This window comes from Salmo trutta, chromosome 5, assembly GCF_901001165.1.
Source record: "Salmo trutta chromosome 5, fSalTru1.1, whole genome shotgun sequence".
Classification (NCBI taxonomy): Eukaryota; Metazoa; Chordata; class Actinopteri; order Salmoniformes; family Salmonidae; genus Salmo; species Salmo trutta.
The window spans coordinates 36,516,260-36,533,108 of NC_042961.1; the positions used below are offsets into that span (position 1 = coordinate 36,516,260).

The window sequence follows — 16,849 nt, forward strand, 5'->3', positions numbered from 1 at the left end:
ATATGAATGTCAATATATGTAGTGGTTGATTATTGGCTTGTATGAAACCATACTAATTCAAACCAATAAAAAAGTTTATACCATATAGTTTTACCATGTTATTTTAATTTCTGCACAGACGAAAATGACAAGCAATTTATTTACAGAAACCTGTACAAAAGAAAATTACATTAAGTAAAAGATTTCATAAATAGAAGTGGGCTTGCGTTCAATACATTTTGCCATGTTCAGCTAAGCTGCGTGCATAGAGAATCATAATAAACGATGATAAACTGTTTCCTCAATTTCCATATCAACATCCAAGTCGCAGGACAAATAGCTGATGATTAATATCACAAATCTCATCACAGACTGTGAATGCTGAAAAACTAATAGATGAGAGAGCTGACTAAACATACACCTCAGGTAGCAAAAATATACTTTTTTTATATATTTTTCTAAAAACCAAACTTGACAGTCATCTGTGGATTACCAGGTCAAGGAAAGACCAATTGATTTTCTCCCTGTTTCTTTTCTATCAGATAATATTGTACATTCAGAAGTAAGCACAAGTAGCATATTGAATGTTTGAGTAAAGAGGTAATCAAAAAAGCTCATATATAACACTTACCTCCCTCTATATCACTTTCTTGGTCTTTCTAGAAACAGACATGCAATTCCCTTTATGTTATAACACAACGAGAACCTACTACACAACTTCTCTATTGTTTCCAATACTGTGTTGAATTTTTTGTAATGCATGTGTTGTAAATGTGTGTTTGTGAGTGTGTATTAGGGGTTGCTGTACATCCTGAGGTGTGTATTCTGTCAGCATCTCTACCTTGCAACTTCTTTCAACCTCCATATTAGCATTTCTAGGCTTCCTCGCATCCTGAACAGTCAAATGTCTCCAAGTTTTTCTTCTATCAGTCCCAATGTGTTCAATCCGGAAAGAGTGTTTCATGCACAGAAGGTTGTTGCACTGAACATGTACATCAGCAGAACACCATAGGATAATAATTGTTAGAATATATTGTCATTATTACGAATATTAAGCAGTACAAACAGTTGTAATTTGGTTAATGAAACCACACCTTGAACATTCCACATAAAAACCACATCAAGACCACTCTGTATCAATGTACCACACTGTATCTACTGTATCAGGCTTACCGACATTTGACTGGTCACATCCCGAGAAGCCAGAAAATCAATGTATTTTTCCTCTATCGTATAAGAATCTTCAGGAGTTATTTAAAATTTGACATAAATACCATCCCCCACTACTTTTAGAAAGCATGTCAGCATAATTGATGTTGTACCATTCCAACCAACATTGAATCATACCAATTGGTATAAAAAGGCACAATTGCATATTTTGAATTCACTCTATAGTTTAGTTTTTTTTTTACATTTTTCTTTTTTACAGAAGCACTCTAAATATACAAATTGTCAACAGAAATATGACAAAAAAAGAAAATACATAAAGATGATTATTTCCAAGGTTCTGACTGTTATTGTATATCAAATAGAAAAAAAGAGAGAGAAAAAAAGGGGGATGGAAATGCAATGCCGACACAAAGTTGCAAATCGTCTTACTGTACTATGTAAGTCATACATTACAGGTGAGCAACCTTAAACTGAATGTATGTTATAACTGTAGGGTTTGTTCAGTGGAATGGAGAACGTTCTGGAAATTTCTCTGACAGGAATGAAAGAAACAATCAAAGAAATATGCTAAATAAACATAGATTTCTTCCACCTCAAACTGATATGCTAAGTCATACTACATGGCTAATGTCAGTTTAGGTATAACAAAAGCAAGCAACAAGATGGACATCCATGTTCACAGGGGTAAGGATTTTTTTGTATTTTCCTTAATTTTTTTTTCTCCTTCTGAGTAAGTAAATTCCCTTTAAACATGCAATAAAAAGTACATATGTATGTATACAGTTTATAAGCATAGGAACACTTCTTCGAACGACAAGTAGTACTTACAGATTGGTGGACTGCCAAAAAGCAGTCTGTTTTGAACCATATAAAAGGTTTCCATTGCATCTGATATTCATCTGATATTCTTTTGCTCTGTTATGGTGGGAAGACCTTGTGCCTACTCACCAGTGAAAAGACCACTTGCGATGGGTAAGGAGGCACAATGTCTTCATATTGTGTGTGTGTGTTTCTGTGTATATGTGGTTGTCCAAAATAGTTTGCCTACATGTCGGACCCTTGCTCAATTCAACCTATGCTCTCACTATACACTTACACATATGCCTGTATTTAAAGTTTCTCCCATGTACCTTCATGCCAGTTTGTTGTTTCCTGTGCTTTGGTTTCTCTCGCATACTAACTTGTAAGATGCTAAACTGGTGTCTTTTTCCCCACGCCTCTTTGTAACTGTACATCAATAGGTATTTTCGATTGTAATTCATTGAGATGATTCTTGCTTAAAGATGTCTGTCTGTGCCATATGCAAAGGTAGTTTCACCATTAGTGACATCTCCATTTATGGGTAGTTGGACATGGACCTCGTTAGAGTACTAAGCTTACCATTATGTAGATAGAGAGTGTGGTCATGTCAGTGTTGTGTACAATATGGTATTTATTGCTCATTCTAGCACACACCTTAACACAAAATAAGGTTAATGGAAAAACTTCACCACATAGCTTTCCTCGACCAGCTCAACCTACCATATCATGCATACTTTTACATACCCAGCACTTTTCTCAACTAACTCACCTCAAATCTACCATGACATGTTAGCTGTGTGTTGATTTGTGTGAATTTGTGTCTGCTTGTCTGTGTGGGCAACTTTCATCTGAATAGGAATCAATATATGCACAACCACGTACAAACATATTACGCAACTCAAGCAAAGACTGGCAACCAGTTCAGATTGGTCATGGTTCTAGATAGAAACTTGCATCTCCAATGTATTTTTTGTCTTCAACTTTCAGGCCATCCAAAGACAGAGAAAGAGAGATATAGAAGGGGAAAGTGAGCTTTAAAGCATTAGTCTGAATCGATGTATATGTCCAATGTTCACTTCTATAGGTGTCTATGAAAGAGGCAAAGAGAGTATTATATGCACACTGGTAAATAAGCAAACTTCGACATCATTTCATCATTCACCCTGTGGGTCAGGGACTACTGTGGCTTTGACATTGCCAACCACATTGACTCCATTTAGTCCATTTGTCAATTATATTATCCTATGAATGAGGTGATACACACAGTCTCATCCACAGGACAGAAAGTTAAAGCTTAGTCTTTCCCAAATGTTAACGATGATGCCATGCTAGTAGCCTTCGCAGTCTGTTGTTGTTTGGTTGTGTTTTGGTCTCTTTTTGAATGAGAAAGCAACATTGAATCATAAACTGTTGAAATGCAGAATCCAGAATCCAGTGAGTAGCACAAGGGGGTCATGACACGTGACGTGATATATGACACATTACTGTATGTAGGCTATATGACGCTTGCATGAGGGTGGGAGTGTCACTAAGTCCCCAAAAGGCAAGACATCGGTCCTTTGTCACACGTCTCATTGTCACACTCAAACTAGTTCACAAGTACAGTTATAGAAAAAGAGCGGAAAATAAAGAAAGATCCTCTTTTGTACAGTACAGTCTTTAAGAGTTGGGGTCAGGAAGCGATAATGCATGCACGTTTTATGGAAATGAGTTGGTCAGGCAGCAGTAATGTTCCCATTGGCCGGCCAGCAGCAGTTACCCAATGTCTCGCTTTGAGTCCCACCAATAGCCCCACCCTCTTCTTCCTCTTGCAGGATATGGTCAGAATCTGAATTCTAAAAGAGATTATGTTTGTATCCACGTAGCTTTTAGCATTGTTTCATGTTGTTGTCTTGGAGAAGGGTTATCCTTGGACCTTTCCTGCTCAGCCAAGGTCCATTTGGTACAGTAAAAAGTGTCTTTAGTTGTTGTCGTCGTGGTAACCTACTATATTGTTGATGTTTATGTACCATGGCGCTACTTCCCCCGCCCCCCTCACAGGTAGACCTCCCGGCGAGTGAGCGTGCCGCAGGTTGAGGGCTTGTACTCCCCGGTGGGGGACAGAGGGATCTCCTCAATGGGGTGACCCACCACCCCCTCTTCAACCCCCGGCGGGCTAAAACTGGGCGAGCCGAAGCCCTCGTAGGAGGACGAGGAGGAGGCTGTCTTCTTGTTGAGCAGGTTGCGGTTGCGGTCATTGCCCAGCATCACGTGGGAGGAGGGGTCTCCATTGGACATGGCGGCCAGGGCTTCCTGGCTGCCAGGATGCTGCTGCTGCTGCTCGGGAGGGCTGCTGCCGCTGCCACCGCCAGTCATGAAGGTGGAAAGCTTTGGTTGTTGGGTTGTGGTTGTCTTGGGCCGGCGCTCAGGCGACGTGCGCACAGGCATCCAGCAGGAGTCAGAGTGGCCGTACTCATCGCATTCCCGGGTGCACTTGCCTGTCATGGCTACGTCGGGCAAGGGCCGGGTGTCTGAAGGGAAGGAGAAGAGAGAAGGGTCGTTAGTGAAGGTGTTCCGTTTCGCCGAAGTGGGACATAGCTAGATATTATTAATAGAAATGCTAAATCTTAAAAGTTGTTGTTAGGTTATGGTATGGGACACATTAAATTTGTTAATAGGAAGTTTATGTTTCTGCCATTAGATGCGTTAGTCTGTACATCTCGACGTTGAAAATTGGATGACAAGAAAAATAAATCTAATTAGGTTTGGTTGCCATGGTTACTGGTGACTAATGTAAGCATTATGCTTTCAATTGTATCATTGGCAAATGTATTTAGATTTAATTGATACAATTGCTTTTGCTTTCATGCAGAACACACACCACATGAACAAAATAAACAAAATCTAAGTTAAAAAAGAACACTGCACCGAACGACGACAACTCAAACTGAAAACAGTGAGTCATAGCTGAAATAATGTCATGCTTCAAAATGTGGGGAGGGTGCAAATTGTGTTGCTCCTAAACCATTGTCTAATGATGTGTAATGCTATCTACTCTGTATGTAGGCATATGCTGCTGTACTGTATGTAGACATGTGTGAGTATGTTAAAGAGAGTGTGATAACAAGCTCTATATAAGCCAATTTCTTATTTAGAGATAGACAGAGTCACAGTCTGATCTAGGTAGCCTGCTAGTCAATCACATCTAATACTACGGGCCATTTACCAGACAGATGAAGGAAAATAAGATTAACTACAGTACATGTTATTTGTTCTGAAAGATACATTGTATACATTGAACGCAGCACTAAAACCATCACTGCAACTAGCGTTCAATGAATATCACCAATAGAGCTACTATTATGCCACAACTACTACCGGTACTATTAATTGTTAGTATTATTACTTACTGATTTTTTTTTTGCATAAAAACAGATCAATAAATTAACAGACGAGTGACAGAAACGATATATCTTATGCGACAGAACAATCTACCTCAGTTCTAAGTTAAAAGCTAGATGTTAAAAGCTGCCAGTGCCAGTGTTACAGTAAATAGATGCCATGTTAGATGTGGTTTGCCAATGACCAGAAAGATGTGAGGTATGAACAAAAAAAAAACAAGCAAGAGAGGGTGAAGTGCAGACCTAGAAAGCATGCTGCCCCACCCTTAAAATGTTATTTTAACCATGGCTTACTTTTAATGCTCTTTTTCTCCTGTAAAGGAAGAATAGAACATAATCACTGGTTGTGCTTGGTATTGTAGGCACTTTCAAAATATACTGTATGAGAAATTCCCCACTGCATTGAATGAGACTACAATTCAATATAAAACAAGGCATCAATGAAACTAATCAAAGATATGTGCAGAAACATGTATTGTGTGAATCGAGACTTATATAGATAGAGATAGACATATAAACAAAATGATAGAGAGAAGAGAGGGAGAAAGAATGAGAGCAATATAGTTCTGTTGATTGGAATGTTTGAATCCCATAATGAATTGCTTTTCTGGTTAGAAGGAATCTTATAAAATCTGCATCTTGTATCAAATACATCATGACTGCCATTCCTCTGTTTCTGAGTCCCTTGCCTTTTCACCACTGAAATGCATGTCAATACAAAAAAAATTGCTTGTAGCCATGGATCGCAACAAATGCATATGCAGTCAGTGCTAAGGTAGTAGCTACAGTACATGCAGACCTAGACAAGACATTTGGTGGATTTTCCATGTTATTTGTGAACCATAGAAAAATATTAATTTCAGCAAAAAATACACCAAACAAAGAGAATGGAGTCATGGCAACCACTGTTGATTGCTAACATGCCAGACATTAATGGTGAAATGGTAACTACAGCTGTAGAATGGATGGAAATTTGGCAAAAAATAAGAAAGAAAGAAAGAAAGAAAGAAAGAAAGAAAGAAAGAAAGAAAGAAAAAAGGTTGATGTTGGAGCATTCAGGTAGATAAAACCAGAGATCACATATCTGTCTGAGCAAAGAGATGCCTTTGCTTGGAAGAATTGCCCTGATTGGCTCTTCCACCCAGTCTGGCCTACAATTGAGCCATCAAAGTTTTAGTCCTGAGCTGCTACCCACACCCCGGCCCTCTCGCTCCTGAGTGTCGGAGCTCGTCTGATCGCCCTACTCACCCTCTCGCCCCAATCATACTCCCAGCACCTCGGAGAGAAAGGAGAGGAGGGAAGAGGAGGCCCTCTCACTTCGCTAAGGTCTCGTGGGTATACTGCCCAGCCTACAGCTATCACCTCCACTGCCCTCAGTGAGAGATAGGCATCCACACAGGGCTAGGCAGCTTTCAACTGAGAACTGCAACAGTATATCATGTCACCTATAGTGATGTTTCTTACAGGGAAAATATCTAGCTAAACCACACATTTTAACAGCTGAGCTGCTAATGCTGATGCTATTATGGTCACAAACCTTTCCAACACACTTTTTGTTTTTGACTGACATACAGAAACTATTATAAAAATACAAGATGTGATGATTCTAAGATAAAGTAAGGTTTATATGCATGCTATGTTACTTTCGCACATATTTCTCCTATTGTATTACAAGTTGGTCACAAGCAGGAGAAATAAAAAACAAACCATTGCAATCTCTGTACAAGCGTTCATTGAACATTTTTGATCAGAAACCATCCACTGGGCACAAACTGGTTAAATCAACATTCTTTCAACGTAATTTGTCTACTTATAGCGATGTGGAATCTACGTGGAAAATACTTTGGATTTCTAAAAAGTTATCAATGTTAACTGTTGTTTTGAGGGTGAAATTTCACCCACAGGATTATGTCATCATGGTGTTAGCAGTTGATGTTATTATTCAATAACACAGACCCCAAAGCAAATCAGGGGGAGGAAAATAGGTTTATTCAAAGAGAACAAATCATGCGGGGAGGTAGATGGTAGATGTTCATTCTCCCCTGTCCTCAGTGACTCTTTTCAGTGATTCTCTCTTGTGATTCTCTCCACAGAACAAAGGGACAGGATGTAGTTTATAACCCAGCCCTAGCCTGTGGTTGACCAACTAGAATTTCTTGCAATAAACTGGGCCTATGGCCAAATAACAAGTATGCTATTTCAGGTTCAATGTATAAACAATTTGGACCAATGAGAACTTGCCATGTAGCTATGAGTCCCGGACTGAAATTCCTCCCATGTCTCTGACCCATTGACCATTAATCTCCTATTACAGAAAAAACACTATTTCCATTGATCGTTAGTACTCTATTGACTTTTAGTCCTCTTGACCTTTAGTACTCTATTGACCTCTCGTCCTCTGCTTTGTGTATTTATCTTGGGAATATTCTTACACTCCCCTCTAGACCATTTTAAAAATAAATATTATAAAAAATGTATTTTTAGAAAACAATAAAGAACATGGAAAAATAGACAGTATAAAAAACATTAACAGTAAGCATAAAATCATGTACATTAAACACCTTGCATTTCTACAAAACACAAAGGGTGTATTTTACTTGCTGTTACAATAAGACATAGATTTCAAACAAAGTTATAGAAAATAAGTATTAACAGGTGTAATGATGATGTCCCTTACAATTCCTACTACATCCTGTACTAGAAGGAAACTCACACAAAAAAATAATTGTCCACAAGACAATATTATTCAATCGTCCTATTGGCAAGGTAATCATTCACCAAGTCCTTTAAAAGTGACCAGCTCTTCCACACTGGTATCAGTCCCATATAGATAACTATTAGAAATAATTTTCTGACAATCTGCCAGTAGTGAGGAATTATTCTTCCGTTCCACTGGTTGATAAGGACTTCTCTAATGAACACTTCACCGGTGATCTTGTATCGTTTCAGGTACAGTCCTTGGATCAAGGAATATTGCTTCAGCTTCAGACGGTAGATTCTCATAACCTGTAACGAAGGAAACAAAAAAGTGAAAGTAACATGTCCTGGTTTCAAGAGAAATTGATTTCCCTAATATAATGACTGTGGTGTACAACATAGAAGCTTATCAGGTTCTGGTCATCTTGCTATGCTTCTTCACCTGAGACTGGTACCCAATTGGTAAGTAAGTTCTTTATTCTTTATTTAAGTTCTTTATTTTCCAGGCTCTGCTTTGTCATCAAAATGGACAACCTTGCAATAAGTGACATATATCCATCGTGATTTTCCCTGGACTTTTACTGCTGACCTCGCTATGAGCAAAACTTGATAAGGACCTTCCCATTTTGGCCCTAATGTCTCTGTTACATATCACCCACTGTCCTGGTACTACATCATGCCCCCCCTTGGGAGTTATTCCCCACACCTATTTTACTTCTCTGTTTATGATTTCTCCATGTGCTTTCATTTTCAAAATTGGAACTTGTCCAGGTAACTTGAAAGCATTCAGTAGAGCCATCACCTCTGGTCCATTCTTCACAAGAGCACCCAGTGATGTCATGAATCCTCTGTTTTTCCATATTTTTCCAAAATCATGGGTAACACCAAAAACATACCTTGAGTCTGTGTAGATATTAGCTGTTTTCCTTCAGTCTGTTTGCATGCTTCAGTCAAAGCCACCAATTCCAATACCTGTGCTGATGTTTCGTGCCAGTAACGTCCCTGTCACTATCACATTGTCTATTGTAGTAACTGCCCAGCCTGCCTTCCTCACCCCCCCTCCACAATGCTTGAACCGTCTGTGTATAAGATAAAGTCAGGATTTTACAACGGATGACTTTTAATAAACCCATCAGAGAGTTGATCCAAAACCAACTCACAGCAGTCGTGTTCAAATAATGTGGTATCTGGAGGAAGCATCAGAGTAGCTGGATTACATGGTGTGTCACGTTGTATGATGTTAGGAGCCTCCAACACTGTCACCATTTGTTTCAACGAGCAGCTGTGACCTGTGCAGCTTGATTTATTGTCAAAAGAGTATGAACAGCGTGTCAGCAGAATGTGTCTTTTAAACTATACTCATGTCCCATAGATCTTTAATCACTACTTTTGCTAATGGGATATTGTTTTGTGCAAGATGGGGCAACACCTGTCAAGCACACTGGTTCCATATCCAAAGTTCCACACTAATTTTTCTTCATAGTCCAAATAGCATGGTTCTGAACTGTAGATCCCTGCAGTTGTCTAATTTGCCACGTCACCTTTCCTTCAGAAATGTTCAATGTAGAGTCAAGTTGCATAATAACATCAAGGCCTAAAATAGGTTGTTCAAATGAGCCTATCCACACCCCTGCATCAATCTTCATTGGACCAATAGAAATTGATAAGGGTTTGGTCTGTTTCATATCTGCCCCCTCCCTCCACTCCTGTTGCTCTCATCTTCTTGCCCGTGTACTGAGGACATATATGTTTTGCATAAGATATGGCCAATACAGTAATTTCAGCACTCGTATCTACAAAACAATCTACTGCAAAGTTGTTAACCATCATGTTCACATATATTTCATCTGATTTCATATGTACACCAGCTGAGATGGGATGTAAGAGGAGGTCTATTAAGTTCCCTCCACAGTATCCAGCAAACTCTGATGCTGAGCCGGGGAGAGCTTCTTACATTTCTGCATCAGCATTGTGTTGTTGGGGCTTTTGTCTTGATTCCATTTTCCCTTAGACGGACCCTGCTTCTCCTGGCCATTCCTCATAAGAACACGTTTTCTTTTCTGACATTCTCATTGCCAGTGACCAGAAATCCTGCAATAATGACATTCACTAGGTTTCTCTTCTGCTGAACGAATAATGTTGTTGGTTTCACTCGGAACCTGCACAACTCTGATGACAGCAGGTTTATTATGTTGAATGATGTCTCTGTCCAGTCATGACAACCTGTCGATGAGGTCGCCATAGTTTTGTCTCTCCCAGTCCGTAGTTGTGGAAACAAAAGTTTTTAGTAAATCATCATGTATGGATTGCATCAGCTGATGTGTGATTGCCCCATTTTTGGAGGAATTGAGTGCATCTTCATCTTCCATGTCGGGTAACCCACTTTGTTTAACCACTTCTGCTCTAAACCTTTCTTCAAATTCAACAAACTGTTATTTTGGTTTTTGAACACTTTTGGTGCTTGCATTGGTCAGACTCTTAAGAAAAACATGTATGGCTCTCCATCCATCGGCCACATCTTGCTCTTCACCACCCACAGCTCTATAAACATCTTCTTCAAGTACACCATGTTCACAGTTGTTCAAAACAAAGGCTAATAACCGTAACCCATCATAAGGATGTAGATTGTAGAGTTTCTTATGACGCTTCAAATGGTCCTATGTTTTCATACCCACTTCTCATGGATATTTCATTCATCCAACTGTTTTGGAGATGCTGATTTATGTGTGATTACTGTCACTGGAGGTTTGTATTTATTACCTTTTACAACCTGTGTTCTGTTTGGCCTAAGACATCGTTCGTCATCTTCTAAAGTTATATAATATATATCTCTATGTCCATATATTTATTTAACCCCAATATATATATATAACCCCTTTTGAGGACTCAAACCTCTTATATTATACAACACAAATTGTTTCTGTAGGGCCTGGTTACCCATAAAACTTGTGTTCACTTCAAAAGCTTGTTGAAGGCTTACATTACCCACACATGTAAAAATTACTACTCAACTAGCAACTCACTTCTATGCAACAAGAAGGTTTCACAGAAAGGACTCTAACCTTTTAATAGAGGACTTGAACCCCTATAATAAAGATTTAACAAACAGAACAAAGGACTTGAATCTTATACATCACATATACATATCACTCATTGCATGCACTACTTTAAACCTGATTTGGTTCTTTTAAATTATATCGGTCTAGACTCACCCAGCAATATGTTAGCAGTCAATCAGGAGATTAAGAGTTGAATCCCATGGTGAGTTGCGCTCAGCCCTCTCTCTTTCTTTTCCCTGGATCAACACACAGTTGATGAGTTTTTCCTTGTTGTTGTTCAAGACCAATTCATCCGGGTCACGTCACCAAGTGTTATCAGTTGATGTTACTCTTCAATAACACAGACCCCAAAGCAAATCAAGGGGAGGAAAATAGGTTTATTCAAAGAGAACAAATCATGCGGGGAGGTAGATGGTAGATGTTCATTCTCCCCTGTCCTCAGTGATTCTCTTCCGTGATTCTCTCCACAGAACAAAGGGACAGGATGTAGTTTATAACCCAGCCCTAGCCTGTGGTTGACCAATTAGAATTCCTTGCAATAAAACTGGGTCAATGACCAAATAACAAGTATGCTATTTCAGGTTCAATGTATACACAATTTTAGACCAATGAGAACTTGCCATGTAGCTATGAGTCCCGGACTGAAATTCCTCCCATGTCTCTGACCCATTGATCATTAATCCCCTATTACAGAAAAAACACTATTTCCATTGATCGTTAGTACTCTATTGACTTTTAGTCCTCTTGACCTTTAGTACTCTATTGACCTCTCGTCCTCTGCGTTGTGTATTTATCTTGGAATAATTCTTACAATGGTAACCAATTTTCAACATAGACAAACCTTTTATAAAATATACTGAATTTGTACCTCTGAAGCAATGTCTGATCTTCAATGTTATATCGACTATCAGAAAACAACAACAATAGGCTTGGCAGGACCTCCAACAGGAGAGTTAATCTATCTACAGCTTTCCACTTGGTTTCCCATCCATGGTTTTAACCAAGCCCAACTTAGCTTTGACATTTGTAACTGACTACTACACATGTGCCATTATGAAAATGATTATTGAGAGATATCTTAATAATTAAATACAGTGCAAAATACCGTTTTTATACATTTTTGCAAATTGAAAATGAAATACAAACATTTCTCATTTACATGAGTATTCACTCCCCTTAGTCAATACATGTTAGAATCACCTTTAGTAGCAATTACAGTTGTAAGTCTTTCTATACGTCTCTAAGAGCTTTGCACACTTGGATTGTACAATATAAGTAAATGATTCTTCAAACTGTCAATTTGGTTGTTGATCACTGGTAGACAGCCATTTTCAAGTCTTGCCATAGATTTTCAAGACGATTTAAGTTAAAACTGTAACTAGACCACATTTGATGGCATCTTGGTAAGCAACTCCAGTTTATATTTGGCCTTGCGTTTTAGGTTATTTTCCAGCTGAAAGGTGAATTCATCTCCCAGTGTCTGGTGGAAAGCAGGTTTTCCTCTAGGATTTTGCCTGTGCTTAGTTCCATTCCATTTATTTGTTATCCTTAAAAACTCCTCAGTCCTTAAGGATTACAAAAATACCCATAACATGATGCAGCCACCACTATGCTTGGAAATATAGAGAGTGGTACTCAGTAATGTGTTGTATTGGATTTACCCCAAACATAACACTTTGTATTCAGGACAAAAAGTGAATTACTTTGCCACATGTTTTGCAGTATTTCTTTAGTGCCTTGTTGCCAACAGGATGCATGTTTTGGAATATTTTCATTCTGTACAGGCTTCCTTTTTTTTCACTCTGTCAATTAGGTTAGTATTGTGGAGTACCTGTAACGCTGTTGATCCATCCTCAGTTTTCTCCTATCGCAGACATTAATCTCAGTAACTGTTTTAAAGTCACCATTAGCCTCATGGTGAAATCCCTGAGCAGTTTCCTTCCTCTCTGGCAACTGAGTTAGGAGTGACAGGCTGTATAGATGCACCATCCAAAGTGTATTTAATAAATTCACCATGCTCAAAGGGATATTCATTGTCTTTTTTTATCCATCTACCAATAGGTGCGCTTCTTTGCGAGGCAATGTAAAACCTCCCTGGTCTTTGTAGTTGAATCTGTGTTTGAAATTCACTGCTTGACTGAGGGACCTTACAGATAATTGTATGTGTGGGGTACAGAGATGAGCTAGTAATAAAAAAAATAATGTTGAACATTATTTTTGCACACAGAGTGATTCCATGCAACTTATTATGTGACTTGCACATTTTTACTCCTGAGCTTATTTAGGTTTGCCATAACAAAAGGTTTAAATACTTATTGTCTCAAGACATTTCAGCTTACATTTTTTATTCATTTGTAAGAAAATTTTAAAACATAATTCCACTTTGACATTATGGGGTATTGTGTGTAGTCCAGTGACACAACATCACAATTTAAACTATTATAAATGCAGGCTGTAATACAACAAAATCTGTAAAAGGTCAAGGGGTGTGAATACTTTCTGAAAGCACTGGTCAGTGTTGCTATTGAAGTGATTTCAAAGGGTAGGTTAAATTGAGCAAATGAAAAGTAACCATACTGAATAAGTCATATCATCAATTACACTATTTAGGCCTATATAGCATTTGAGAAGTCATCAACAGCTATTGTTTTAAATTCAACCCAGAGTTCAACTAAAAACAGACAATACATATAGGCCTAGGGTCTCAAGCTTTGGTTGAAAATGTATCTTCAAGTTAAAGGGTAATTCAACCCCAAATGCTGCCTTTGCCCTATCCCTTTACACAAAAGAAATGCATTCAGGTGAGAAGTAGTGGGTGGGGGGATTTTTGATTTTGGCGGTGGGTAAGAGTGGTTGTATCTGATCCCAACACTTTCTCACTAAAGCATACAGTACTCACCAGAAACTGTAGAATTCCAGTGTGTAGAACAGCGTTCGCCCAATTTGCATTGTCTGTAAAAGATGTTCACCACTGGAACCAACCTCCAGAAAATGTAAAATGTGTGGCTAGTGTCATTGCTTTTACACAAAAGGTGAAAAAGTGGTTAAAAGAAGGGTAGGTTTGTAGACCCTTATGAACCTTTTTTGTAGCTTTTTTTTACTATTTGTTTTTACAACTCATAGGTCCAATAGCAATGTGTCCGATGATTATTATGTGCAATGTCTTGACTTCTGTGTGGAAACTTATCTGTATGACTTGATCTTAGTTTTTATTTTTACTTTGTCATTTTATTTTATAAATGTATGATGTTTGTAAGTTGTCTGTTCATATATAATGTTATTCTTGTTTATATGTTCACTAACCAGCAGAACAGACCCACTTGTTTGCAGCTGCACTAGGGTCAGACAGCATCCCGGTGTATATTAAGACAACACGGAGCCTTCGCGAAATATGGCTCGGAAAGCATACCTCAATCCAGGGATGAGAAATGCTCAGAATTGTCCCATTATCAATTCGGAGTACAACGCATTTCTCAACCTTGGATTGAGGTATGTTTTCCGGGCCATATTTCGTGCCTGCCTGGGGACTGCAGACGGAAATTAGCTGTTGGCTAAATCTGGTACAATGCATAATTTCTCCCACGAGCGTCGGAGCCGGTGTAGTACGATACAATCTTTTGTGTCAATACAGGACTAAGATTGAATCGTACTAACCCGGCTCCCATGCTCGTCGGATGTGGCAGGGCTTGCAAACTATTAGACTACAAAGGGAAGCACAACCGCAAGCTGCCCAGTGACACGAGCCTACCAGACGAGCTAAATTACTTCAATGCTCGCGTCAAGGCAAGTAACAATGAAACAGGCATGAGAGCATCAGCTGTTCCGGACGACTACGGGATTACGCTCTCCGTAGCCGATGTGAGTAAGACCTTTAAACAGGTCAACATTCACAGAGCCGCAGGGCCAGACGGATTACCAGGACATGTACTCCGATCATGCGCTGACCAACTGGCATGTGTCTTCACAGACATTTTCAACCTGTCTCTGACTGAGGCTGTAAAAGCAACATTTTTCAAGCAGACCACCATAGTCCCCGTACCCAAGAATATTAAGGTAACCTGCCTAAATGACTACAGACCCATGACACTCATGTCTGTAGCCATGAAGTGCTTTGAAACGCTGGTCATGGCTCACATCAAAACCATTCTCCCAGAAACTCTAGACTCACTCCAAAATGCATACCGCTCCAACAGATCCACAGATGATGCAATCTCTATTGCACTCAACACTGCCCTTTCCCACCTTGACAAAAGGAACACCTATGTGAGAATGCTATTCATTGACTACAGCTCAGCATTCAACACCATAGCGCCTTCAAAGCTCATCACTAAGCTAAGGACCCTGGGACTAAACACATCACTCTGCAACTGGATCCTGGACTTGATGGCGGGCCGCCCCCTGTTGATAAGGGTAGGTAAACAACACATCCGCCGAGCTGATCCTCAATACAGGGGCCCTTCAGGGGTGCATGCTCAGTCCCCTCCTGTACTCCCTGTTCACTCATGACTGCATGGCCAGGCATGACTCCAACACCATCATCAAGTTTGCCGATGACACAACAGTGGTACGCCTGATCACAGACAACGATGAGACAGCCTATAGGGAGGAGGTCAGAGACTGGCCGTTTGGTGCAGGGACAACAACCTCTCCCTCAACATGATCAAGACAAAAGAGATGATTGTGGACTACAGGAAAAGGAGGAACGAGCACGCCCCCATTTTCATCGATGGGGCTGTAGTGGAGCAGGTTGAGACTTCAAGTTCCTTGGTGTCCACATCACCAACAAACTATCATTGTCCAACCACACTAAAACAGTTGTGAAGAGGGCACGACAAAGCCTATTCCCCCGCAGCAGACTGAAAACATTTGGCATGGGTCCTCAGATCCTCAAAAGGTTCTACAGCTGCACCATCAAGAGCATCCTGACTGGTTGCATCACTGCCTGGTATGGCAACAGCTCGGCCTCCGACCGCAAGGCACTACAGAGGGTAGTGCGCACGGCCCAGTACATCACTGGGGCCAATCTTCCTGCCATCTTTATACCAGGCGGTGTCAGAAGAAGGCCCTACATATTGTCAAAGACTCCATCCACCCTAGGCATAGAGTGCTCTCTATGCTAACACAAGGCAAGCGGTACCAGAACACCAAGTCTAGTTCCAAAAGGCTTCTAAACAGCTTCTACCCCCAAGCATAAGACTCCTGAACAGCTAATCAAAGACCTACCCAGACCCCTATTTTACGCTGCTGCTACTCTCTGTTTATTATCTATGCAGTCTCTTTAACTCTACCTACATGTACATATTACCTAAATTACCTCGACTAACCGGTGCCCCCGCACATTGACTCTGTACCGGTACCCCCTGTATATATAGACTCGCTATTGTTATTTTACTGCTGCTGTTAAATTATTTGTTACTTTTATTTTATCTATTTTTTACTAACCTGTTGGGGCTAGGGGGCAGTATTTGTGAGGCCGGATAAAAAACATACCCGATTTAAACTGGTTACTACTCTTGCCCAGAAACGAGAATATGCATATAATTAGTAGATTTCGATAGAAAACACTCTAAAGTTTCTAAAACTGTTTGAATGGTGTCTGTGAGTATAACAGAATTCATTTGGCAGGCCAAAACCTGAGAAGATTCCATACAGGAAGTGGCCATGTCTGACAATTTGTTCTCCTTCTGTGGCATCTCTATCAAATATACAGCATCTGTGCTGTAACGTGACACTTTCTAAGGCTCCCATTGGCTCTCTAAAGCC

The 16,849-nt window shown here is 39.7% G+C and overlaps 1 protein-coding gene across 2 annotated transcripts in view; it reads right to left on the minus strand.

The window, feature by feature from the left end:
• Window positions 1-85: 85 nt before the first annotated feature.
• The window catches only part of LOC115194104 (protocadherin-7-like), a 222,086-nt gene continuing 205,322 nt past the window's right edge, over window positions 86-16,849 (minus strand). The window contains exons 4-5 of one of the 2 annotated variants that reach the window (XM_029753480.1): window positions 5,625-5,643; window positions 4,375-4,460 (exon numbers count right to left, since the gene is read on the minus strand). In XM_029753480.1, coding sequence (XP_029609340.1) covers window positions 5,627-5,643 — 17 coding nt within the window. In that variant the 3' untranslated portion in view covers window positions 4,375-4,460; window positions 5,625-5,626. Of the gene's footprint in view, window positions 4,461-5,624; window positions 5,644-16,849 lie in introns of both variants that reach the window. The other variant, XM_029753479.1, reaches the window with a different exon arrangement.